Source organism: Ranitomeya imitator, chromosome 1 (assembly GCF_032444005.1).
Source record: "Ranitomeya imitator isolate aRanImi1 chromosome 1, aRanImi1.pri, whole genome shotgun sequence".
NCBI classification, from domain to species: domain Eukaryota; kingdom Metazoa; phylum Chordata; class Amphibia; order Anura; family Dendrobatidae; genus Ranitomeya; species Ranitomeya imitator.
This window is the reverse complement of record NC_091282.1, coordinates 121,830,172-121,856,088: the sequence shown is the minus strand read 5'-3', so window position 1 is coordinate 121,856,088 and position 25,917 is coordinate 121,830,172. Positions and strand designations below refer to the sequence as shown.

Below are 25,917 nucleotides of genomic sequence, written 5' to 3'. Positions count from 1 at the left end.
ATATGATAGAAAATAATGAAGTGTGACACCATTCTAAAAACTACACCCCTCAAGGTTCTCAAAACCACATTCAAGAAGTTTATTAACCCTTTACGTGCTTCACAGGAACTGAAGCAATGTGGAAGGAAAAAATGAACATTTAACTTTTTTTTGCAAACATTTTAATTCAGAACCATTTTTTTATTTTCACAAGTGTAAAAACATAAATGTAACCATAAATTTTGTTATGCAATTTCTCCTGAATACGCCAATACCCCATATGTGGGGGTAAACCACTTTTTGGGCGCACCGCAGAACTTAGAAGTGAAGGAGCGCCGTTTGACTTTTTCAATGCAGAATTGGCTGGAATTGAGATCGGACGCCATGTCACGTTTAGAGAGCCCCTGATGTGCCTAAACAGTGTAAACCCCTCAAGTGACACCATTTTGGAAACTAGACCCCTTAAGGAACTTATCTAGATGTGTGGTGAGCACTCTGAACCCCCAAGTGCTTCACAGAAGTTTATAACGTAGAGCCGTGAAAATAAAAAATCGCTTTTGTTTACACAAAAATGATCTTTTCGCCCACAAATTCTTATTTTCACAAGGGTAACAGGAGAAATTAGACCACAAAAGTTGTTGTGCAATTTCTCCTGAGTACGCTGATACCCAATATGTGGGGGTAAACCACTGTTAGGGCGCACCGCAGAGCTTGGAAGAGAAGGAGTGCCGTTTTACTTTTTCAATGTAGAATTGGCTGGAATTGAGATTGGACGCCATGTCGCGTTTGGAGAGCCCCTGATGTGCCTAAACAGTGGAAACCCCCGACAAGTGACCCCATTTTGGAAACTAGAGCCCCCATGGAACTTATCTAGATGTGTGGTGAGAACCTTGAATGCCCAAGTGCTTCACAGAAGTTTATAATGCAGAGTCGTGAAAATAAAAAATATTTTTTTTTTCCACAAAAAAGATTTTTTAGCGACAAAGTTTTTATTTTCACAAGGGTAACAAGAGAAATTGGACCCCAAAAGTTGTTGTCCAATTTGTCCTGAGTATGCTGGTACCCCATATGTGGGGGTAAACCACTGTTTGGGCGCACGGCAGAGCTCAGAAGGAAGGAGCGCCGTTTTGGAATGCAGACTTAGATATAATGGTCTGTGGGCGTTATGTTGCGTTTGCAGAGCCCCTGATGTACCTAAACAGTAGTAACCCCCCACAAGTGACCCCGTTTTGGAAACTAGACCCCCCAAGGAACTTATATAGATGTGTGGTGAGAACTTTGAATGCCCGAGTGCTTAACAGAAGTTTATAATGCAGAGTCATAAAAAAAAATATATATATATATTTTTCCACAAAAAAGATTTTGTAGCCCCCAAGTTTTTATTTTCACAAGGGTAACAAGAGAAATTGGACCCCAGAAGTTGTTGTCCAATTTATCCCGAGTACGCTGATGCCCCATATGTGGGGGTAACCCACTGTTTGGGCGCACGGCAGAGCTCAGAAGGGAGGGAGCACCATTTGACTTTTTGAGCGCAAAATTGGCTGTCGTGTTTGGAGACCCCCTGATGTACCTAAACAGTGGAAACCCCCCAATTCTAGCTCCAACCCTAACCCCAACACACCTCTAACCCTAATCCCAACCTGATCCATAATCCTAATCACTAACCCTAACCATAATCACAACCCTTACCCCAAAACAACCATAATGTCAACCCTAACCATAACCCTAATCAAAACCCTAAATCCAACACACCCCTAATCCTAATCTCAACCCTAATCCCAAACCTAACCCTAATCCCAAGCGTAACCCTAATGCCAACCCTAACCCTAATACCAACCCTAATCCAAACCCTAACTTTAGCCCCAACCCTAGCCCTAACTTTAGCCCCAACCCTAACCCTAAGGCTACTTTCACACTTGCGTCGTTTGGCATTCCGTCGCAATCCGTCGTTTTGGACAAGAAACGGATCCTGCAAATGTGCCCGCAGGATGCGTTTTTTGCCCATAGACTTGTATTGCCGACGGATCGTGACGGATGGCCACACGTCGCGTCCGTCGTGCACTGGATCAGTTGTGTTTTGGCGGACCGTCGGCACAAAAAAACGTTCAATGAAACGTTTTTTTGTACGTCGCATCCGCCATTTCTGACTGCGCATGCGTGGCCGTAACTCCGCCCCCTCCTCCCCAGGACATAGATTGGGCAGCGGCGGATGCGTTGAAAAACTACATCCGCTGCCCACGTTGTGCACAATTTTCACAACGTGTGTCGGTATGTCGGGCCGATGCATTGCGACGGCCCCGTACCGACGTAAGTGTGAAAGAACCCTAACCCTAAATTTAGCCCCAACCCTAACCCTAAATTTAGCCCCAACCCTAGCCCTAACCCTACCCCTAACCCTGCCCCTAACCCTAGCCCTACCCCTACCCCCAACTGCTGTTCTCCTGCCGGCCGGCAGATGGAGACAGATGGCGGGCGCACTGCGCATGCGCCCGCCATTTTCTTCTGCCGGCGGCAAGGAGGAGCAGCAAGAGGATCCAGGGACACAGGTGAGTATTGTAGGGTCCCCGAATCCCCCTATTTCTCTGTCCTCTGATGTGCGATCACATCAGAGGACAGAGAATTACACTTTACATTTTTTTTTTTTTTTTTTTTTTTGCGGTCGCCGGTAAACAGTTAATTACCGGCGATCGCAAAACAGGGGTCGGTAAAACCGACCCCGATCATGCTCTTTGGGGTCTCGGCTACCCCCGGCAGCCGAGACCCCAAAGACTCTCGCGGGGCCGGCCGGCGGGCGCACTGCGCATGCGCCCGCCATTTTGAAGATGGCGGCGCCCACCGGGAGACACGAGGAGCACCGGGGGAGCTAGGTAAGTATTGGGGGGCCACCTGGGACCCCTTTTCTCTGTCCTCCGATGTGCGATCACATCGGAGGACAGAGAAATTAAAAAGAGATCGCGTTTTTTTTTTTTGCGATCACCGGTAAACGGTTAATTACTGGTGATCGCAAATGCGGGGAGGGTAAAAAAAACCCCGAATCATGTTCTCTGGGGTCTCGGCTACCCCCGGCAGCCGAGACCCCGGAGAAAATCCGACTCTGGGGGGCGCTATTCACTTTTTCCACAGCGCCGTTAATTAACGGCGCTGTGGTTTAAGTACCCTTAGCGGCCGCCGTTAAAAGGCGTATCGGCGGTCGCTAAGGGGTTAAAGAAAGATATAAGATGAGAATCATCTCTCCCAGGTCTCCACCAATGCCCTCCTCCCCCCCTTCCCACCCTCCACCCCAACAACTAAACCAACCTTCCCCATCTGAAATTCAAAATAACTCAGATACTCCGAACTTTCTTTCTCTATATGAGAACTGAGGGCACTTGATATACCCTAGAGCTAGGTCCTTTACCGTCCATCTCTCCCCCTCCCACCGCAACCAATATGAACTATTCATTGCGCCGCCGAACACAATACTGTAACCGTTAGGTGTAATTAGACCAACTTCAACAGTAACATACAAACAGAACCCCTCCCCCAAAGAGAGGCAGAACCAGTAGAGTTATAGATCTTCTGAATCAGTCTCAACGGTTCCTATCAGTACCAATTTTCTTGGCATTGGTGTCCAGCCATTGCATCGCCTCCTCCGGACTTTGAAAAAATTGAACACGATCCAACGCCACCACCCTGAGCTTGGCTGGGTAGAGCATTGAGTATTTTAGGTCCAGTTCACGGAGCCGTCGCTTGACTTCACCAAACTTCATTCTAAGTTTCTGCACCGATGCCGAGTAGTCCGGATAAATGGAGATCCGATTTCCGTTTATGCTCAGGCCATCACTAAGCCTAGCCTTCCTCAGTAGAGTTTCCCGATCCCGGTAGTCCAAAATTTTTGCCAATATAGCTCGAGGGGCAGAGCCAGGCGGCAGAGGACGAGTGGGGACCCGATGAGCCCTCTCCACCGAGAAATGGTTGGTAAGGTCTGCTCCTCCCACCGAGTTCTTAAGCCATGCCTCAATATATTCAGTGGGGTTGTTTCCCTCCACCTTCTCCGGCACCCCGACTATTCTTAAATTGTTTCTCCGAGATCGATTTTCCACATCATCTGTCTTAAATTCTAACTCTGCGATTCGTTGAATATATTTCTTTTCTCTTTTTAACAGTTCATTTGTCTGATCCTCCACACTGCCCACACGCTCCTCCACCACCTCCACTCTTTTTTCCACTTTGCGCATAGCAGAATTAAGGGACTTCATTTCAACTGTCAGATAATCCACCCTTAGGTTCAGCGCGGCCAAAGCAGATTTGCAGTGTATAACGACAGAGAAAATGTCCTGCAGCGTTGGTTCCCCCATACTTGGCTGCTGCACCTCATCAGAATCATTGGTCTGCACAGGGCTAGCAGCAGGTGTCACATTTTCTGCACTGTGCACTCCCTGCGCCCTCCCTGGGGAACGTTGCACCTCCACTTCACTGGCGCTAACTTCCCCTCCACCTTTCTGCCTCATCAGGGCTTCCACCTCATCAAGTCCTTCTGGACCCAACAGCAGGGCTCCCCCCTCCTCCGTGCGGGCAAATCGCTCCAGCCGGGCTATTACCTCCAGCCTCCGGCGGTATGAAGCGCTGGCTCTGGCCGCCTCCTCCTCAGCCATGGCGCCATCTTGGATTTTCGCGCCGGCTGCGGGCGCCGACTGCTTGCGGCGCGGCATCTCCGCTCCTCACCGCTCGTTATCAGCGGTGCTTTCTCCCCCTCGCCGGGGACTTGCGGGGCCTCTCTGTCCGGTTTTCGGCGTTCGGCGGCGCCTTCAAAAGTAAGTTTTCAGAGCGGTGCGGGGGGAGAGATCCGTCGCACGTCCGCTCACATTCCTCGCTAGGCCACACCCCGTCTTGATCTTTTTTACGACCCTTGGGATCAAGGGGAGAGGTGGGAACAGATAAGGCATCTGGAACTGGGCCCACGAGATCACGAGACCGACGGCCATCGGATCCCGAGATCTGGAAACGTACTGGGGAACCTTGTGGTTTGCCCGGGAGGCCTTTAAGTCGACGTTCCACAGCTGACAAATCTGGCTGAAGATTGAGGGGAGGAGAGACCACTCACCCGCCATGAGGCCTTGGCGACTTAGAAAGTCGGCTTCCCAATTGTCCACCCCTGGGATGTGGACGGCTGATATAGAGGGAACGTGGCTCTCTGCCCAACGCAGAATTTTTGCCACTTCTGTCATGACTTGTCTGCTGCGAGTCCCTCCCTGATGGTTTATGTAAGCCACGGCTGTGGCGTTATCCGACCGAATGCGGACCGGCTTTCCCGAGAGGAGAGACTCCCAGCAGATGAGGGCTAGGAAGATGGTTCTGATTTCCAAGAGGTTGATAGGAAGACGCGCCTCTTGAGCAGTCCAGCAGCCCCGGGCCGTGAGGTGGAGAAAGACCGCTCCCCAACCCTGGAGACTGGCGTCGGTGGTAATGACCTGCCAGCGGGGGGGGGGAGAGAAATGACCTCCCACGCAGAATGGAGGTGGATAGCGTCCACCGAGAGAGATTGCTTCACCTTGGAAGAGAGGCAAAGCGGGCGGTCCAGGGAAAGTGGATTTCTGTCCAAAGCAGCCAGAAGGGCCAGCTGGAGGGGACGAGAGTGGAACTGAGCATAGGGAACCGCTTCCATGGAAGCGACCATTTTTCCCAGAACCCTCATGGCGAGGCGGAGGGGCAGAGGGTTCGGGCCCTTTAGTGCTCTGACACCCCGACAAAAAGAAAGGAACTTCTCCTTGGGGAGGAAGACCTGAGCCTGAGAGGTGTCAAGTTCCATGCCCAGGAACTCCAGCCATTGGGTTGGAATCAAGGGTGACTTCTGATAGTTGATTATCCAGCCGAGGCGAATAAGCGTGTCCAGAGTAAGCTGGAGGCTCTGGCTAGCTGCAATCCCGACGAGATGAACCCTTGATCAAGAGGTAGTCGAGGTATGGGATTACAAGAATCCCCTTTGAACGCAGAATGGCCATGACCGCTACCATGATCTTCGTAAAGACCCTGGGAGCAGACGCCAGACAAAAAAAGGGAGAGCCGTGAACTGGTAATGATGTTCTTGGATCGCAAACCGGAGGAACCTCTGATGCTGTACGCAAATCGGGATGTGCAGGTACGCATCCCGAATGTCCACGGAACACAGAAATTCTTTTGGTTCCATGGACGCGATCACCGAGCGTAGTGATTCCATTCCGAAGTGACGAGTCTGGAGATTTGGATCTCAAGCGGTGGTTTAACCGCTTGAGATCCAAAATTGGACAGAGAGAGCTGTCCTTTTTTGGTACCACGACAGGTTTGAGTAAAAACCCGAAAACCGCTTGCGATAAGGAACCGGAACTACGACTCCTGAGGCGAGGAGAGAATCGACGGCCTGGAGAAGCCCTGGGAGATGTGAGGACTGTTTGGGAGGACGAGAGAGAAAGAAACGTCTTCCTGAGGGCGAAGAAAATTCTATCTTGTAGCCTGAGGTGATGATCTCCCTGACCCAGGCGTCGTCGACTACCGATAGCCAAACTTCTGAGAACAGAAGAAGCTGGCCTCCCACCCTGGAAGGATTTCCAGGTGGGGGCGACCCGTCATTTATTTAAAGATCTGTGGCCACGAGGTCCAGGTTTTGAGGAGTGGCTCTTAGCTCTCCAGCGCGGGGGAGGCCTGAAGGAAGGCTTCCTCCGGTCTCCTTGTGAGGAAGACCGGTCCCGAGTGGGGTTTCCTGAGGAGGTAAAGGACCGAAAGGACTGGGGGCCCCTCTTGTTGAAGGAACGCCTAGGCTTAGACTGAGGTAAGGAGGTACTCTTACCACCCGTAGCGTCCAAGATCATTTGATCCAGCTGTGTGCCAAAGAGTCTGGAGCCCTGGAATGGCAGACCAGTGAGGGATTTTTTAGAAGCAGGATCTGCGTTCCACGCTTTAAGCCAAAGAACCTGGCGAATGGCCACAATGTTACTGTTAGCCCTTGCCGAGCAAGCAGCCACATCCAGGGAGGCATTCATGAGGTATTTACCCTCAAGAGAAATCTGATCCGCTAAATCAAACAGTTCCTCAGCAGGAGCAGAGGCCAAAATGCCTCTGCGCAGGGTCTTGGCCCAGGCTGACACAGCTTTCGCTACCCATGAAGAGGAGAAAATAGGACAGAGGGAGGCTCCAGAAGCCTCAAACGCCGATTTGGATAATGCCTCGATTTGTCTGTCCGTAGGATCCTTAAGAGATGCTGTGTCCGGAATAGACTGTGACATTGCAACAGCCCAGTCCGGAGAGGAAGGGGGGGTGTTGGGGGCACTCATCTCGAGACATAGGAGCTTCCTGAGGGGCGGGCATGATAGGAGGAATGCAGGACGGGCAGAAAGGAGATGGCTGACCTGAAAACCACTTTTTCTTACAGCGGGTGCAGGCGTAGTGAATGGCCGTAGTGGTATAGCCGGGGGCCCCTGCGGGGGTGGACATAGGTGGAGATAGAGCGACTTGCAGAGGAGCAGAGTCGATACTGCTGGGAGGAGTACAGGCCAGGGGAGGAAGCAGCGCAGACCTACCGTAACCCAGTGACAGCGGCAGTGCGGTAGTCTGTGTTTCCCGGGGATCCTCGTGCCCCACGCGATGCGATGGAGGCCAAGCAGGAGGAGGAAGCCGGATTCCCTCCGAGAAGAGGAGGAACAACGCACCGGAAGTGGGCGTGGCCAGGCACCGAAGGGAAGAATTTTCCAAAAGAAACGCCCCCGTCGGCGCTGGATCCCGGGGAAGGTGTGTCCACAGAACACAGGGCAGGGCAAAGACGCTGGGGGCGTGACGGGCCGGGCCAGAAAAAACCCCGCCGAAGAAAAGAACTGCGCGCGCCCGAAAGAAAAAAAAAAAAAAAACGGGCGCAAATTTTGAAAAGGAGAAGGGGGGCTTCCTCCGGTATGAAAGCTGCCGTGCTAGCGGTGCTGACTAGAGCGGAGCAGGAAACAGGGGCCGCCGTCCTGTGGTCCCTGCTAAGAGGCATCGTCAATGAAGAGGTGAGGATGGGGGAAGGGGCATTGTTGATTGAAGATCCCCTTACCTGAGGACGAGGAACGCGTCAGGAGCCCTCTTACCATGGAAAGGGTCCTGGAATGAAGTCCTCCTTCCCGTGCTATTTCAGCCAGCGCAGAAGACGGTGTCAACCCCTAAACATGGGGAGGGGACACTGGAAGTGACCACCGTCTTCCTCTCAGCCCACTCCGAGGAGAGGGATGAGGGGGGAACAGGGCAAGGACTGGCCAACGATCGCAAACATGAACACCCCAGGGTGACATGAATCGCAGTCCTGCCCAGCGGATCCGAGAGGGTGCTATGTGGGTGATCCTACACTGCTCTCTCGATCACTTACTGAGGGGAATCAGGGTGAGAGAACTGCACCCTGTAGCCCCAAAAGAAGTATATGAAACAAAAAAGGGAGAGGGTTAATAAACACACACAAATCTGAAAGAAAAAAGAAATGCGGATCTGGTGTTAGATCCAGGTCCGCCTCCTACAGACACTAAGCAAAAACTGAGTTGCCTGGTGCCTGTCGGAGGGTGTATACTGCCGGGGAGGAGCTATTTCTTCTTTATTTGCATAGTGTCAGCCTCCTAGTGACAGCAGCATACACCCATGGTTACCTGTATCCCCCAATGAAGCGAGAAAGAAAACTAAATCTCTGAACACTTACAAATACTCGGAGACCACCCGAGCAAAGGAGTATACTCGCTCATCACTAAAGTGAAGTGGAAAAAAGAAAAAAAAATGAGGAGGGGGAGCAGGTTATATAAGTAATACGTACGTGCAGTTTTTGTTCACATTATACACCGCAGATTGCGCCTTCATGGCTCCAGAGTAAATGCGGACAAACACCATGGGTCCACGCTGCCGGTCATGGACAACCTTGAATGCCAGAGCACACAAATCATCTTTGTACCAGGACCTATTGGAGAATACACATCAAGTAGCCATGATGTCCTACAAACAGTCCATGTTCTTAACTTTTTCAAAGTTACTGCAAAAGGGACTCAGAAGAAACCAAAAGTTCTTAAAGGCTGTCCTTCATATATTATCAATAAGTCACAGAAATGTCAAGCGTTTCGCCAAAACCAGATATTTCATGGTAAAAACACTAAATACCATGTAAAGTTTTATGTAAATTTCTCCTATACATTTTATGCTCTAGAGATCACAGTAAAGATTCCTATATTTCAATGTCCCACTTTGTCCATGCGAGTAATTGCAGACATTGGCAATTGTGGGCAGAAGTTACGACAGTAGGGGGCTGTTCACACTGCATCATGTCTCTATCCGGGGCTGCAGTCTGAATTCCCAAGAAACATTGAAATGTGTCCCTGACGGAGCCATTGGGCTAAATAAGGCAAACTTTGGTGCCATTTGCTCTATATCCTAGTGGTGACCATGTTTTCAAATGGAGGAAGAATGAGCACGTTCCTTTCTGTGTCAGAACAGACGGACACCACTGGGAAGGAGGACAAAGTTTCACACTTTGGATTCAGCTAGCCTTATTCAATGTACTGGCTGAGTCAGGGGTACATCTGAATACTGACGGAAGGTCCGGACTAAGTCATGACAGCCACGAAAACCTCAGCGAGAGAACCGGCTTCAAGTCTTACACTCCCTGCAGCATGAAAACCTCCGACACTCATACATTAAGGTGGCAAATTCTTTAGTCAGAGGTAAAAGACATGAGACCACTGGGTCCAGTGATTGCGGTGGTCACGTGCTGTAATCGTGAGGTCACCCCTGTAGCCATGTCGATGGAGCTGAGTGATGGACTGTTGTTTTACGCCCCGTGACAACATTTTTATTGATACCATTTTTGGTATTTCAATGTTTTGATTGCTTCTTATTCCATTCTTTTACACTGGACAGCAAAAAAAATATAATTCGGCATTTTTTCCTCATTATGCCGTTTACCGTTCGGGTTAATGAATTTTATATTATGGTAGATTGGAGTTTTACGGAAGTAGCGATACCAAATATGTGCATTTTTTTTTACCTTAGTTGTAATATGGGATGATTTGAACTTTTATATTTGTTTTCATATTATTAAAAACATTTTTCTTTTCTACTGCATTTATTAGGCTGGTTTCACATTTGCATTTAAAAACGCAGCGTTAAAAAAGCAAACGCAGGTGGTGAAAAAAAACGCATGTAAACGCGTGCAAACGCTGCATTTTTTAGACGCATGCATTTTCGTATGCGGTAAAAAAAACGCAGCGTTTTAACGCGTTTACATGCGTTTTTTCCTGCGTTTGCGTTTTTGAAACGCATGATGAGAAGTGTGTGACAGCTGCCAATCATCAAAATCAACTAGAAAACCCACTAGAAATAGCTAGGGTTAGGGTTAGGATTAGGGTTTGGATCCCTAGGGTTAGGGTTTGGATCCCTTTATCACCTTGATGGTGGAGGGTTAGGGCTAGGGTTTGGATCCCTAGGGTTAGGGTTAGGATTATGATCAGTTTATCATCTTGATGGTGGGGGGTTAGGGTTAGGATCCCTAGGGTTAGAGTTAGGGTTATGATCACTTTATCACCTTGATGGTGGAGGGTTAGGGCTAGGGTTTGGATCCCTAGGGTTAGGGTTATGATCACTTTATCACCTTGATGGTGGGGGTTTAGGGTTAGGGTTAGGATTTGGATCCCTTTATCACCTTGATGGGGGGGGGGGGGTGGCTTATCAGTGTGTAGACTTGTTTTTTTCTATGGAAACGCATGCGTTTAAAAACGCATCCAAACGCATGTGCTATAAACGCATGCGTTTACATAGACAGCAATAGGTTTTTTGCCGCAAAAAAACGCCTCTAGAAATTACTACATTTTGCATTTCTGCAACCAAACGCAAGCAGAGAAACGACGCATGCGTCGTCAAACGCGGCAAAACGCATACAAAAAAACGCATGCGTTTTTAATGTTAAATATAGGGAAAAAAACGCATGCCTTTTTTGCGCTAAAACGCAGCGCCAAAAAACGCAAATGTGAAACCAGCCTTAGTTCCCTTAGGGGACTTGATTGCTTGTGCTATACACAACAATACAACAGTACTGCTTTATATAGTGAAAATCATGGTCTTCTATGAAGGTCAGCTACAGGCTGGCCTGCACAAGAGTCCCATCAAGATGGGCACAGGGGTTTCAAAAGACCCCTCGGCCTTCATGGCAACCCATTTGAACCTAGCGATCGAGTCACAGGAGCGCAAATGGACACATAGAATGAGTGTAGTAAATGCTGCAGCACTTAACAGGTTAGCAGCCGTGGGAAGAGAGGGTTTTTGTTAGAGGCAGATGATGGCTGAATATCACAGCCATCATCTGCCGGAAAAGATGTGGGCTTGCAAGCCTGGATCCATGTCAGGGAGCTGGCATATAACGTAACTGTAAGTCATATGTCAGTAAGGGGTTAACAGATCATGGCAACGGAGGTGACAAAAATGAAAGTGGACAGCCCCTTTAAAATAAATTTGGACATAAAAAAAAATCTTTTTTTTTTTTTTGGGGGGGGGGGGGGGGGGAGAGAGGGTGGAGAAGATTTTTAATGAACCCGTCACCTAGCAGTAAATTTACTTACGTGAAGTCATAGGAACAGTCGTCCGGTGACGGCAGGTACAATGTGATGGCATCCAACAGAGGCTGGACACCCTTATTCTTCAAAGCGCTGCCACACAGCACTGGAACGGCCGATCGAGCCAATGTGATCCTTCGGATGGCAGCCTGTAACTGAACAGTCCAACAGATATTTACTTACTAATGTTAAAGAATATAAGGGCTAATCTCAATTTGAATACAATCTTCTGTCCCATTTACGCACACTCCTCCAGTACTGAAGCCCTGTCATGGTGATCAGTGGGGGTACCAGCAGAGGTGCCACCTGAGATCATACATTTATCACTATGCATTGGGGATTAGGGTTTCTCATGGTCCCTTTAATACTTCTAGGGACAGTATAATGCTTTTTTTGCCCTGTGGTGGCGCTGTAGACAAATAATAGTAAGGATCTATAGCTTCAACATATTCTGCAGCACTTTACAATCCAAAGGGTACAATGGATATCAGACATTACAGAGTAAAGGCAGTCACACATTAGAAGGCTGTTGGCCAACATACTTTGTCACCTTTGTGTGACCCCTTTGTGGATAATTTTGGGGTCATAGATTGGTTATAAATTAATGGACGCTGTGCTGCGATTAGCTGCTCTGGGAAGATTTTCTTAACCCAGCTTCCAAAAAGTGTGGTGGTGTCCATAGCATCCAATCACAGCATTGCTTTCATTTGACCTCAGCAGTTTAAGAACTGAAAGCTGCACTGTGATGGGTTGCTATGGGGAGCAAAGGCAGATTTTCTTTTAGACAGCGTTCATAAGAGTATGGTGGTGCGCTAACCACGATTCATTTCAGTATTTAGTGGTTGTGATAGATTAAACGTCTGTTTCTAACAACGTGATCAAAATGGCTTCATGGGAGTGTCGTAATTCACCTGACAACTTTTGCTACACTTGCAGTCGTTTTGTAATAAACAACGAAGGAACATTACATACTTCTTTAGAAAAGCGTATTATGAGTACTTTGGTGTAAAACTAGGTGATCAGGACAAGTTGTGGGCTCACATGTAGTGTGTTCTACTTTTGTAGAAGAACAACAACAGTGGTCTAAAGGGAAGAAAGAGAGCTTTCGTTTTGGCGTGCCTATAATCTGGAGGGAACCGCAAAATCATAGAGATGACTGCTACTTTTGTAAATGCAATGTGGAGGGATTCAACCTTAAAAATGAGAAAAATTATATACTCAGACTTCCGCCAGCAATTCACTCTGTGCCTCACAGACCAGGAATACCTGTCCCTTCACCTCCAGAGAAACCTGAAGATACACTTGATTCTCAAGATTTAGAACATGAAGAGCAGGATTATAACGAAGATTTCCACGCTAGTCCCAACGAGCCCCAGCTTTTTTTTCACAGCTCAAATTAAATGATTTAGTCAGGCAGTTGGACCTTCCTAAACATTCTGCAGGGCTTTTAGGCTCTAAAGTAAAAGAACCTGCAAGATCCTTACACCTGTTTTTCATGGTACAGAAGCAGAGAAAAGGAATTATTTCCATACTTTTCTCAAGACAGTGCTGTAGTGCATTGCGGTAATGTTCCTGGGCTGATGGAAAACTGTAACCTTGAGTACAATGTGAATAAGTGGAGACTCTTTATTGATTCATCCAAAAAAGTATGAAAGCTGTGCTATTGCACAATGGCAGCAAGTATGCTTGTAGGGCTTTCTGTGCTCTTGAAGGAAAGCTATTAGAATTTAGACTTTATTCTCACGAAACTTACCTACGAGGAACAAGGATCACTACTATCCGGTGATCTGAAAGTTCTCTCTTTGCTCCTTAGCACCAAGGATGATACACAAACTACCAATGCTTTTTGTGTGACTGGGACAGCCGAGATAGGATTCATCACTGGAGCCAAAAAAGTTGGCCAACAAGAACATCTTCGCAACCTGGACTCAAGAACATATTTGCAAAATAGGGATTTTTGTGTACTAACTGTAAAATCCTTTTCTCCGCGCCAATCATTGGGGGACACAGACCGTGGGTGTATGCCGCTGCCACTTGGAGGCTGACACTAAGTGATACAAAGAAAGTTAGCTCCTCCTCTGCAGTATACACCCTCCTGCTGGCTCTCAGCTAACCAGTTCGGTGCAAAAGCAGTAGGAGATCAATAACAACATATGAGCATATAGCATGTCACATTATATATATATATATGAGAGTATAGCATGTCAAATTATAAAACAAGCACAAGCTAATAATAGGGTGGGAGCGGTGTCCCCCAATGATTGGCTCGGAGAAAAGGATTTTACGGTGAGTACACAAAAATCCCTATTTCTCCTACGCCTCATTGGGGGACACAGCAGTCCCAAAGCAGTCCCTGGGTGGGGGCGACATCAGATCAGGCCCTGTGTAACCGCTACTTACAAGTGCGACACCGCGGCCTGCAGAGTCCGCCTGCCCAAACTCACATCTGTGAAAGTCTGGGAATTATAGTGCTTCAAGCATGCATGCGGACTGGACGAACCCGCAAGCTTGAAGTCGTGCTGTGCCGATGCCTGGTGCCTAGAATCCAAGAACCCTCGATAGACAGGGAGATAGGCTGACATCTAACACGGAAGGACTCCTGGATGGTGTAACAAATCCACCAAGCTAACATGGCCGATGAAATGGCTAAACCCTTCCTGTAACCGTCAGGAAGCAGTCCTCTTACAGTGAGGTAGCCCAAATAAAGTGTCCCAACCTTCGGATGGACGCCGTCCTCAAGACGTACCTACTCAGAGCACTCACCACTTCCAGAATATGGGGAACTCATTCCGTTATGTGGACTGGTGCCAAAAGAGATGAGGGAAGAACGATGCCCCCATAACTGTTGGAATACAATACCACCTTGGTAACTAGGGATGGGGATTGCCTGTAGACAACCTTGCCTTGATGGTAATAAGGTAAAAAGGTCTGAAAGAACAGAGCGGCTAGCTCAGAAGACTCGTCAGGATGAGGAGATCGCAGAGAAAAAAGGGCAATGTTCCCTGATAGTAAAGTCTGTCCGGATCAAAAGGAGTCTACTGTAAGACTCCCAGGATCATTAAGGTCCCAAAGATCTAACGGTATGCGATAGGGAAGAACCACATGTGAAGACTCCATATTTGCAGTTTTGTTGCAATAAGATGGAAAAATACTAGTTCAGCAAACGAGAAAAAACCTGACATGGTCAGTGCGGATCTCCCAGGATCATTGGGGCCCTTCCTGCTTCCGAAAGGATCTCGGAAGTAGTGGAAGAGGGCTGAAGGAAACTGGTACCATGGAAGAACCAGAGCATGCACTGCGATGGCTTTTGGACCTGGAGGCTGAACCATGAACTTAGAGTACATTGGCGTTCAGTCTGGATGCCATCCGACCTACATCTGGAGTGCTCCAGAGAAAACGGATCTGATGGAAGACTTCCGGGTGAAGTTCCCACTCACATGAGGCGGGACCCTGATGGCGTCCGCCACCCAGAGTTCTACACCTGAGATGTGTAGTGCCGAGATCACCAAATGATAGATCGTGGCCAAACAGAGAATGTGAGGTACCTCAGCCATGACGCCTGACCGTGAGTACCTGCTAGATGATTGACGTATGGCACAGACATAGGATTGTCCGATTGAATCAGATGGGGTGACCCGCCAGAAGGCTGTGGACCTGCTGTAGAACTAGCTGTACCGTTCAGATCCCCAGAACAATGATCAGAAGGAGAGGACTGGCATTGGTAGTCACTAATAACCGGGAGAAAAGATCTTCCCTGGATGAGGAAGGAGCTCAGAGACTACCCTCTGAAAGCCTGATTGGCCTGCAGAAAACGAGAGGAGCGAAGGAAACCACTTCCATTGTCGTCACCAATTTTCCTCAGAACACTCCTAGGAAATCAAATGGAATGAGGGGGATGAGTGAACAAGTGTGCGAGCTCCCTGTTGAAGGGCCCTTTTCTCAAGGGAGAATCACCAAACTTCTGGAAGATTCCAGGATCATCCTCAAAAAGGATATCTGCTGGGCTGGAAATGAGGAAAAAAACTTGTCTAAGTTTAGCTGCCAGCCCAGGAGAGAGAGAGGGTATCGCAAGAGATATAGACGACTCAATCAAAATAGTTGAGGTCTCTGACCAAGAGACCATTGCTCTAGCAACACATGCGGAGGCTAAGGGAGGGTAGAGCTCTGAACTGGAAACCGCAAGACAGAGCGAACTAGATTTGCTATCTGACAGTCGGTTGTATTTTTAATTGATGACCCATTGGGTTGGGATACTGGTAGGAATACCACAGGAGATTCTACCCGGTTAATATGCCAAGTGGCAGAATGCGCTGCTGCATGCAGGAGGAGGAAAAAAACGTCTCTTACTATCGCCGCTCTCTTTTGACTGTACGGAGTTAAAATGATGAACCCTGGATCCACCATCCTCTTAACAGGGAAGTGGAAAGGGATCGTCTGCCTTCTTGCATCATCTGCTAAATAGTGGAGATGAAGAGGGGGTGTTCGGATGCCAAAAAGGCTGCCTCTGTACATCCACCTAGTTCAGGTCCCCGGGTGGACAGGTCTGGTTGTCCGGCGTTAGGCCTGGCTGTAGAAGAGGATACATGGAGGCGACAATCCATGTGCTTGTCTATCGATGGTGTTGGGAGATCGGTGTCCTTCAAAAGGACCCGTCGCCCTTAAGAATCAGACCAGGCATGGCATCCCACGTCGTAGGGGGTATACGTGGAGGGGACACCGCACGTGTTTGCATATTGGCTGAAAAGGGATACTGCGCTTGCAGAGGTTCCTGTCTAGTGGATCGTTTATCCAGACGCTCCCTGTCCGGGTGAATGGCAGATGCTCTGCGAGGGAGTTTAGTTTCCTCATGAGGGACACTGCATGATCTAGAGTAGAACCAAAGTCCTCGTCAATCTAGAGATTGGTTGATGATATAAATAGGTGAATCCATCCTTTTCTGAAGTTCTGTGGAGTCCAGAACCAAGGTAATATCCAATCCATATTCAGAGACCTGCTCTCAGCAAATCATTGGTGAGGGATCAGGAAATGAATCTTCCATTTTCTAGGCGCGTGTACGTTTCTAGAATACTTGCGGCCCCTGCTAAAAGGAAAGAAAGAGACCATCTATATTGGTCCTGCGAGCACTCCGAGCCACAGAGGGTTCACGGAGGGATTCAATCTCTTGTCAGAGAATCCATGGGTTGCGGCAGTGACGAAACCCACTCAGGGAACTAGGTACTCTGGGATAAGCTGGGTTTGGCGGCGGAGGGCTCCTGGGCTCATTTAGGGTGACCGGCTTTGGACTGGTCATATGCCCTTAAGACCAGGGAATGCTGGGCATGTGCCCTTAAGACCAGGGAATGCTGGGCATGTGCCCTTAAGACCAGGGAATGCTGGGCATGTGCCCTTAAGACCAGGTAATACTGGTCATGTGCCTTTAAGACCAGGGAATACTGGTCATGTGGCAGGAAATACTGGTCATGTTAAGTACAGGGGGAAGATGCGGGGGGAAGAGAGCAGTATTTCCTGTGCCCCTTTAATACAAAACCGTAGCCCCTGTGTGTGTGTGCCGGCAGGGTGGACCAAGATGGCCACCGAGAGTTGCAGAGGTGGTAAAGTCTCGGGGGCTGGGCCACAGACGTGATGTGGGCGGAGCCTCGTGACTTCCATGAATAGGCCCAAGCCGGGGCCTAAGTTTCTGCAGCCGGCGTGAGCAATACCAGCGTTGCCTAGGGAAGCGATCGCTCCCGTGCCAGGAAAGAAGCGCCTGAAAAGGTGGGCGGAGCCGCCTTAGCGTGCCATAGTGTGGGTGCGGCTTCCGGGATGCGGCCTACACATCGGCCGAAGCCGGGAGCTAAATTTTTGCAGCCGGCCGGGGCATTACCTCAGGGAGGTGGACCACAGGGAAGCTGAGGCTGCCTGTCAGCATGTGAATATCCCACTGCCGAGGCCCACCGCTGACTGGATCCACTCACCATCAGTGCGTGTCCCGGTATGGAGCCGCCGCGATGACTGGGTTTCAGCGCCGAGGAAAGCGCGCGCACTCTACTGTTCTGCTGCAGGTCAGGTATTGCAGCGTGGACGGTGCAGGGATAAGCCTCAATCCATCATCCCTTTGTTAGGGAGGTGGAGAGGAACCGTCCGCCTCCTTGTGCCATCCACTTTCACAGTGGTGGGACAGTGGGGGCTGCTCGGACGCCTCTGTACAGCCATGGAGTTCAGTCCGGGTGGACAGGGCCAGTTGTCCGGCATTAGGCCTGGCTCCAGGAGAGGAAACATGAAGGCGACACTCCATGTGCTCGCCCGTTGCTGGTGTGGGGAGATCGGGACCCGAAGGAACCATCGCCCCTGAAGTGAGCTCAGGCTTGGCTTCCCACGTCGCAGGAGAGGGTACGGGGAGGTATACTCGCTGTGCTCGCCTGTTGATGATTCGGGGGAGATCGGAACCTTGAAAGGATCCATCGCCCCCTTCACTCCGTTAATTAAAAAATAAAAATTTACAGAAAAGTAAAAAATAAAATAAAAACGTTGGGGTCTGAAACAGACCCATGTGCCTCCTACAGACACTAAGCAAGAACTGGTTAGCTGAGAGCCAACAGGAGGGTGTATACTGCAGGGGAGGAGCTGAGAGCCAGCAGGAGGGTGTATACTGCAGGGGAGGAGCTGAGAGCCAGCAGGAGGGTGTATACTGCAGGGGAGGAGCTGAGAGCCAGCAGGAGGGTGTATACTGCAGGGGAGGAGCTGAGAGCCAGCAGGAGGTGTATACTGCAGGGGAGGAGCTGAGAGCCAGCAGGAGGGTGTATACTGCAGGGAGGAGCTGAGAGCCAGCAGGAGGGTGTATACTGCAGGGGAGGAGCTGAGAGCCAGCAGGAGGGTGTACACTGCAGGGGAGGAGCCGAGAGCCAGCAGGAGGGTGTATATGCAGGGGAGGAGCTGAGAGCCGGCAGGAGGGTGTATATGCAGGGGAGGAGCTGAGAGCCGGCAGGAGGGTGTATATGCAGGGGAGGAGCTGAGAGCCGGCAGGAGGGTGTATATGCAGGGGAGGAGCTGAGAGCCAGCAGGAGGGTGTATACTGCAGGGGAGGAGCTGAGAGCCAGCAGGAGGGTGTATACTGCAGGGGAGGAGCCGAGAGCCAGCAGGAGGGTGTATACTGCAGGGGAGGAGCCGAGAGCCAGCAGGAGGGTGTATACTGCAGGGGAGGAGCTGAGAGCCAGCAGGAGGGTGTATACTGCAGGGGAGGAGCTGAGAGCCGGTAGGAGGGTGTATACTGCAGGGGAGGAGCTGAGAGCCAGCAGGAGGGCGTATACTGCAGGGGAGGAGCTGAGAGCCGGCAGGAGGGTGTATACTGCAGGGGAGGAGCTGAGAGCCGGCAGGAGGGTGTATACTGCAGGGGAGGAGCTGAGAGCCAGCAGGAGGGTGTATACTGCAGGGGAGGAGCTGAGAGCCGGCAGGAGGGTGTATACTGCAGGGGAGGAGCTGAGAGCCGGCAGGAGGGTGTATACTGCAGGGGAGGAGCTGAGAGCCAGCAGGAGGGTGTATACTGCAGGGGAGGAGTGAACTTTCTTTGTATCACTTAGGGCTTGTTTCAATTTGCGAGAAACACGTCCGTGTCTCGCATGTGGAAACGAAGCTCTGGTGCCGGCACTCCGGAGCGGAGCGTGCGGCTCCATGTGTTGCTATGCGGCCGCACGCTCCGCTCGCTCCGCTCCGGAGTGCCGGCACCAGAGCTTCGTTTCCACATGCGAGACACGGACGTGTTTCTCGCAAATGGAAACAAGCCCTTACTGTCAGCCTCCTAGTGGCAGCAGCATACACCCACGGTCTGTGTCCCCCAATGAGGCATAGGAGAAAAAGTTTAGTTGATCCCACCAAAGTTCTTCTGCCACTGCTCCACATTAAGCTTTGATATTAAAAATGATTGTTTATATAAACAATTATTTTTAACACAAAATTAATTTTTTTAACTTTAATAATTTTTTTTATTATTAATTATTTTTGCAGCCACTGGGCGCCGCCATTTTGCTTACACTTTGCAAATTCGGCAGCCCTGGGCATAGGAGTCAGCAGTCGGCGTCCGACTCCATACCTATCATTGTGCTGCTCCCTGCTGTGATCTGGCCACGCCCCCTGGGCTGTCTCCACATCACAGCAGAGGCAGGAGATCGGCGCCATCTTTCTTCAGCCCACAGTGGAGTGTACCTGTGAGCTCCACTGTGACTGAGAGCTGCGCTGTTGGAGGGGCAGCTCCATCTGTCTCCCCTCACACTGTGAGCGGCCGTTCCCTGTCCTCTTCTCTGCTGCCTGTAATCTCTAGAATCGCCAGAGAGGCAGAAGTGCACCGGTCTGATTGTCTGATGTCCTCTTATCACGAGCTGCAGAGGTAACACGTTGGAGTGGGAGAGTCTCTCTGTGCTGCTCGCTCCCTGCCTCTCACTGCAGCCACTGATCAACGACAACAGACCCTGGTGTATCTATTACTATACTGTGTGATACTGACTGCTGAACCGAGTATGTAATCCTCTGCTGTGTGATACTGTGCTAAGCCGAGCATCTATTTCTCTCCTGTGTGATACTGACTGCTGAGCCGTGTATCTAATTCTCTCCTGTGTGATACTGACTGCTGAGCTGTGTATCTAATCTTATCCTGTGTGATACTGACTGCTGAGCTGTGTATCTAATTCTCTCCTGTGTGATACTGACTGCTGAGCTGTGTATCTAATCCTATCCTGTGTGATACTGACTGCTGAACTGTGTATCTAATCCTATCCTGTGTGATACTGACTGCTGAGCTGTGTATCTAATCCTATCCTGTGTGATACTGACTGCTGAGCTGTGTATCTAATCCTATCCTGTGTGATACTGACTGCTGAGCTGTGTATCTAATCTTATCCTGTGTGATACTGACTGCTGAGCCGTGTATCTAATTCTCTCCTGTGTGATACTGACTGCTGAGCCATGTATCTAATCCTATCCTGTGCGATACTGACTGCCGCCCTGTGTATCTAATTCTCTCCTGTGTGATACTGACTGCTGAACCGAGTATGTAATCCTCTGCTGTGTGATACTGTCTGCCGGCCGTGTATCTAATCCTATCCTGTGTGATACTGTCTGCTGAGCTGTGTATCTAATCCTCTCCTATGCAGTCCTCTCCCCCCTGCATGTGTTTCCCCATTGCACACACAGCTCAGTGCATGCAATAACAGGAGCAGCTGCGGTCATGCTGTATTATGGCATTATGTGTGATCTATGGCTGTATTATATGTGATCTATATGGCGGCATTATTTTGATCAGTATGGTGGAATGATGTAAAAGCTATACGACGGTATATGAGAACTAGATTGTGGGATTATGTGTGATATGTGGCGGTATTATGTGAAAATTATATGGTGGTATTGTGTGTGTTCTATGTGGCGGTATTATGTGAGATGTATGTGGCGGTATTATCTGAGACGTATGTGGTGGTATTATGTGTGATATATATGGTGGTATTATGTGAGATGTATGAGGCGGTATTATGTGTGATCTATATGGCGGTATTATGTGAGAACACTGGTGGTATTATGTGTGATCTATATGGTGGCACTGTGTGATCTATATGGCGGCATTATGTGAGAACACTATGGCAGTTTTATCTTCAAAAAGGGGACCCATTCTAGGGTGGTTCTGGCTGAGCACCTGCACACGGGTCTGGGGTAATAGAGGGGGCAGCATGACCTCCAGCTAGGTGCAGTCATGGGAGGGCTGGTGAGGCAGCTGAAGAGAGGGGTCTCATTTTTATCATTACTTTATGGCTACATTTCCCCCCAGCGTCACCCCAGACTGCGCCTGTCGCCTCGCTTTCACACATTGCCAGGACAGGATGGAGAAGGCAGGATCTGAGGAGGGGAATGGGGTCTGCATGCAAAGTCTGGATCAGAACAGGCCATCAATCCGCAGAAATGTTTCCTGGATTTCTGAGGAGACGGTCCATCCATGTGTAGAAAAGACAGCGCTCTATGTACAATCCCTGGCTGCTCCGCACACAGGGTGCCCCCCATAGACCAGCACACTGCTCTCCTGAAATACTCTGTGCTGCTGTCACCCTGCTCCCTCCACCATATGTCTCCCAGAATCCTTGCTACCTGCCATCCTCGGTGACTGTCTACTTGTCAGTATAACTTTGCAATCACCAACAAAATGGCTGCTCACTGGGTTCCTGAATATCATCCTCTAATCCCTTAGCAAACACCCAGAAGGGGAGGAGAGGAGACATCACACACTCAGCAGACTCCGCCCATATTTACTGCAGTGCTGTAATGTGAGCTAGTTGTACACTAGATTTTTGTCAAATTTCAGCAGCTGCTCCCCCTAGTGTTTAAAAGTGGAAATGCCAAACCTTTTCAAATTATTTTTCATATTTTACTAAATTATAAACAAATGATAATGTTTTTTAAGAAAATGTGAACATTAATTCTTTACATTTTTTCAATTGCTGGAAAAAAAATTTTTTTGATGGCACCTTCCCTTTAAAGATACATTTTTTACATTCCCATTTTGACCACTTTCCTGAAAACCTTGGTGGTTAGCAAAGAGCAAGGAGAAAGATTTAATCAGGCTATCAAGAAGATGGGACAACGATATCATGATGGATCATAATGGGGGACTACTGCTGGATGCTTCACAGAGAAAATCTGCAGGCCTTCTATAAAAAAAGGTATCAACAAAAGCTTAGAAGAGAAAAGGAAAAGGCGCAAGAATTTATTTCCAATAAAATTGCTGAATGAATGTTTAAAGGGAACCTGTCACCCCGTTTTTTGAGATTGAGATATAAATACTGTTAAATAGGGCCTGCGCTGTGTGTTACTATAGTGTATGTAGTGTACCCCGATTCCCCACCTATGCTGAGAAATAACTTACCAAAGTCGCCGTTTTCGCCTGTCAATCAGGCTGGTCAGGTCGGGAGGGCGTGGTGACATCGCTGGTTCTTCCTCAGCTTTACGTTGGTGGCGTAGTGGTGTCCGCATGTTCAGGTGACTAATCCACTGTGGGCACGTGAACAAGCAGCGCGCGATCTGCGCTGTCATCCCTTTCGTCGGTGGGGGCGGCCATCTTCCTGGGGCCGCGCGTGCGCAGATCGAGTGCTCTGCTGCACGGGGCTTCAGGAAAATGGCCTCGGGATGCCGCGCGTGCGCATTAGAGATCGCGGCGGCCATTTTCCCAAAGCCGAGATGCAAACTGGTTTATAGGTGTCCCCATGGATTGTCTCTCATCATCACGAGTCATTGATTTATTCTAATGAAAAGTAGTTGTCCAAAGTAGACAAACCATTTAAGACTGGGCTCTGGAACCCACAGTAATACAAGTCACAGATGTAGGCAGGTTACCATATACTGAGGATGCAGCTCTACATTAGTGTCCAGGGCTTCCATACACATTAGATTATAGCTGACAAAACTCAATGATTTCGGCAGGAGCGGCCAACTTGCCAAGCACCTAGTGTGTATGTGAGATGCTCAACACTACCCCACCGGATGATGATTGAGGAGATAAGCATTGAGTCGAAGGTGAGGCTTACTGACTCCACAGCCCTGTGAGTAACAACTCAAGAATCCGGATTCCAATTCTTCTCCAGGTAGATAAGTGTCTCTAGAGCTGTCTGACTGCGGCATACTCCCCCCTGCCCATAGAGAGCACATGGATACTCGAGTTATGGATATACGGCAGTCAGCAGAGATAGTTGTCAGCCAAATGAGTGTTCGACAAGTAGCTATCCGAGGTGTTTGCCCACCATTAACTATGCGACTCACGTTGTTATTGGATAGTTCATTGTTTGATTACTTAGGAACTTTAACTCAAGTTTAGATTTATTAGAGTGAAAATTTTTTCAAATAAAAAAATGCGTTTTATCCCCTAGAAATAATCAGGACAGATTATATCTGCAAAGTACAAGGTAGAAACAAAGGAAATATCGCCAATAATAAAAACTACAACCTGGCAGGCTGCAATAACTGAAAGTCTGATGTGCTCACTGCTCAATCCTGACTGGTAGACACCACTGATGTTTTCTGCACTCTGTACTCATACAGCATCAAAGGAAATGGGACATTTACAAAAAAACAAATGCTTCTAATTAATGTACAATAAACATGACATAAAATGCATCTAATATATAAGAAGTGGCCACATACCTTTTCTATAGGAATGAGATTAAAATCCTCACTGTATTCTTCCAACATTAATGAAGCAAAATTGTCATCTAAATCTGCAACCTGGAACAAGTGACAACAATTACAGGGTAAGAAATGTGAAGATTTTTGCTACTCACCGTTAATTCTCTCTCATAGCCTTCATTGTAGGAAACTAGAACCGCCGCTTAAAAGCTGCCACTTAAGAGGATGGCACCAATAATACATCTTAGGAAAAAAAAAAAAAAGTTGACTCCTACTCAACAGCCAACACCCAGCTACTCAGTAGGAGGAGCAAAACCTAGACCCCCAAACAAAGAAAGATGCTCTATAGCCCAATGAAGGCTACAGGAAAGATTTTACCGTGAGTACCAAAAATCTACATTTCCCGGACACTTAATTAGAAGATGCAGGAACCATGGGAGGTCCTAAAGCAGCTCCTGGGGTGGGAAAACTAATACCCATCCTGCAGAAAGAAGACTAGCAATCTCTCAGGTAACTATCCCAGCCGCTGCCACTTGGGGCACCCTTCTGCTAAGACCTACATCCCTAGATGCAACGGCAAGAGCTCCACAAAAGGTGTGGACTGAAGACTAAGAAGTGGCCATATGGAAAAGAAGAGCAGACTCCTAAAGGCATATGACACACATGGCTCTTACCATAAGGGGCACCCTAGCTGAGCCGGATCTTCTGCGCTGTCAGATCGTAACTAATAATTAATAGTAGCCCTATAGGCGGTCCAACTCTGCAAGAGTATACAGGGAAAACAAGCAAGGCATCTGCACGCCCGATAGGAGAGGTGCGAGACAGGTGGAGGAGAGACGAGGTACCTAAGGAAGGAGAGCACTCTCCTCATTAAAGGGAACCTGTCACCCCGAAAATCCCGGGTGAGGTAAGCCAACCGGCATCAGGGGCTTATCTACAACATTATGTAATGCTGTAGATAAGCCCCCGATGTTCCCTGAAAGAGGAGAAAAAGACGTTAGATTATACTCACCCAGGGGCGGTCCCACTGCTGGTCCAGTCGGATGGGTGTCTCTGGTCCGCTGCGGCGGCTCCCATCTTCATACGATGACGTCCTCTTCTGATCTTCAGCCACGGCTCCAGCGCAGGCGTACTTTGTCTGCCCTGTTGAGGGCAGAGCAAAGTACTGCAGTGCGCAGGCGCCGGGCCTCTCTGACCTTTCCCAGCACCTGCGCACTGCAGTACTTTGTTCTGCCCTCAACAGGGCAGACAAAGTACGCCTGCGCCGGAGCCGTGGCTGAAGATCAGAAGAGGACGTCATCGTATGAAGATCGGAGGCGCCGCAGTGGACCAGAGACACCCATCCGACTGGACCAGCAGCGGGACCGCCCCTGGGTGAGTATAATCTAACGTCTTTTTCTCCTCTTTCAGGGAACATCGGGGGCATATCTACAGCATTACATAATGCTGTAGATAAGCCCCTGATGCCGGTGGGCTTACCTCACCCGGGATTTTCGGGGTGACAGGTTCCCTTTAAGGCTAGGTTCCCCACTGCCGGGAGGAACTGAACTTTATTTCCCCCGGCAGCATTTGGGTTTCAGTCGTGGAGGCAGTGCCGGGTCGGGTTCAGTCACTGCTCTAAGTATCGGGCAGGTTCAGATTGCTATTAACCTGCTGATTAACCCTATATCTGTATGATAATAGCGTTTTTTCACATGACAGGTTCCCTTTAAGTAAAATAGGTTCCTTGCATTTTTTCGAAATTATGCAGCATAAAAAAACTCATGGTGGGAATGTAGCCTTATGGTACCGTTACACTAAACGATTTACCAACAATCACGACCAGCGATACGACCTGGCCATGATCGTTGGTAAGTCGTTGTGTGGTCGCTGGGGAGCTGTCACACAGACAGCTCTCTCCAGCGACTAACGATGCCGAAGTCCCCGGGTAACCAGGGTAAACATCGGGTTACTAAGCGCAGGGCCGCGCTTAGTAACCCGATATTTACCCTGGTTACCATTGTAAATGTAAAAAAAAAAAACCACATACTCACATTCTGGTGCCTGTCACGTCCCTCGCCGTCAGCTTCCCGCACTGACTGAGCGCCGGCCGTAAATCGCAGCACAGCGGTGACGTCACCGCTGTGCTTTACGGCCGGCGCTCACAGTCAGTGCGGGAAGCTGACGGCGAGGGGACAGACACCGGAATGTGAGTATGTAGTGTTTTTTTTTTACATTTACAATGGTAACCAGGGTACATATCGGGTTA

The 25,917-nt window shown here is 49.1% G+C and overlaps 1 protein-coding gene across 4 annotated transcripts in view; it reads right to left on the bottom strand.

Annotated features, from left to right (window-relative positions):
* The window catches only part of GFM2 (GTP dependent ribosome recycling factor mitochondrial 2), an 85,837-nt gene that overhangs the window by 33,298 nt on the left and 26,622 nt on the right, over positions 1–25,917 (bottom strand). For 3 of the 4 annotated variants that reach the window (XR_011318277.1, XM_069750397.1, XM_069750401.1), the window contains 3 exons: positions 23,688–23,768; positions 11,547–11,695; positions 8,759–8,899 (listed from right to left, as the gene is read on the bottom strand). Coding sequence is in view for 3 of the 4 variants with exons in the window: in XM_069750397.1 (XP_069606498.1) it covers positions 8,759–8,899; positions 11,547–11,695; positions 23,688–23,768 (371 nt within the window). In the remaining variant the exon portion in view is untranslated. The remainder of the gene's footprint in view (positions 1–8,758; positions 8,900–11,546; positions 11,696–23,687; positions 23,769–25,917) is intronic. The other variant, XM_069750410.1, reaches the window with a different exon arrangement.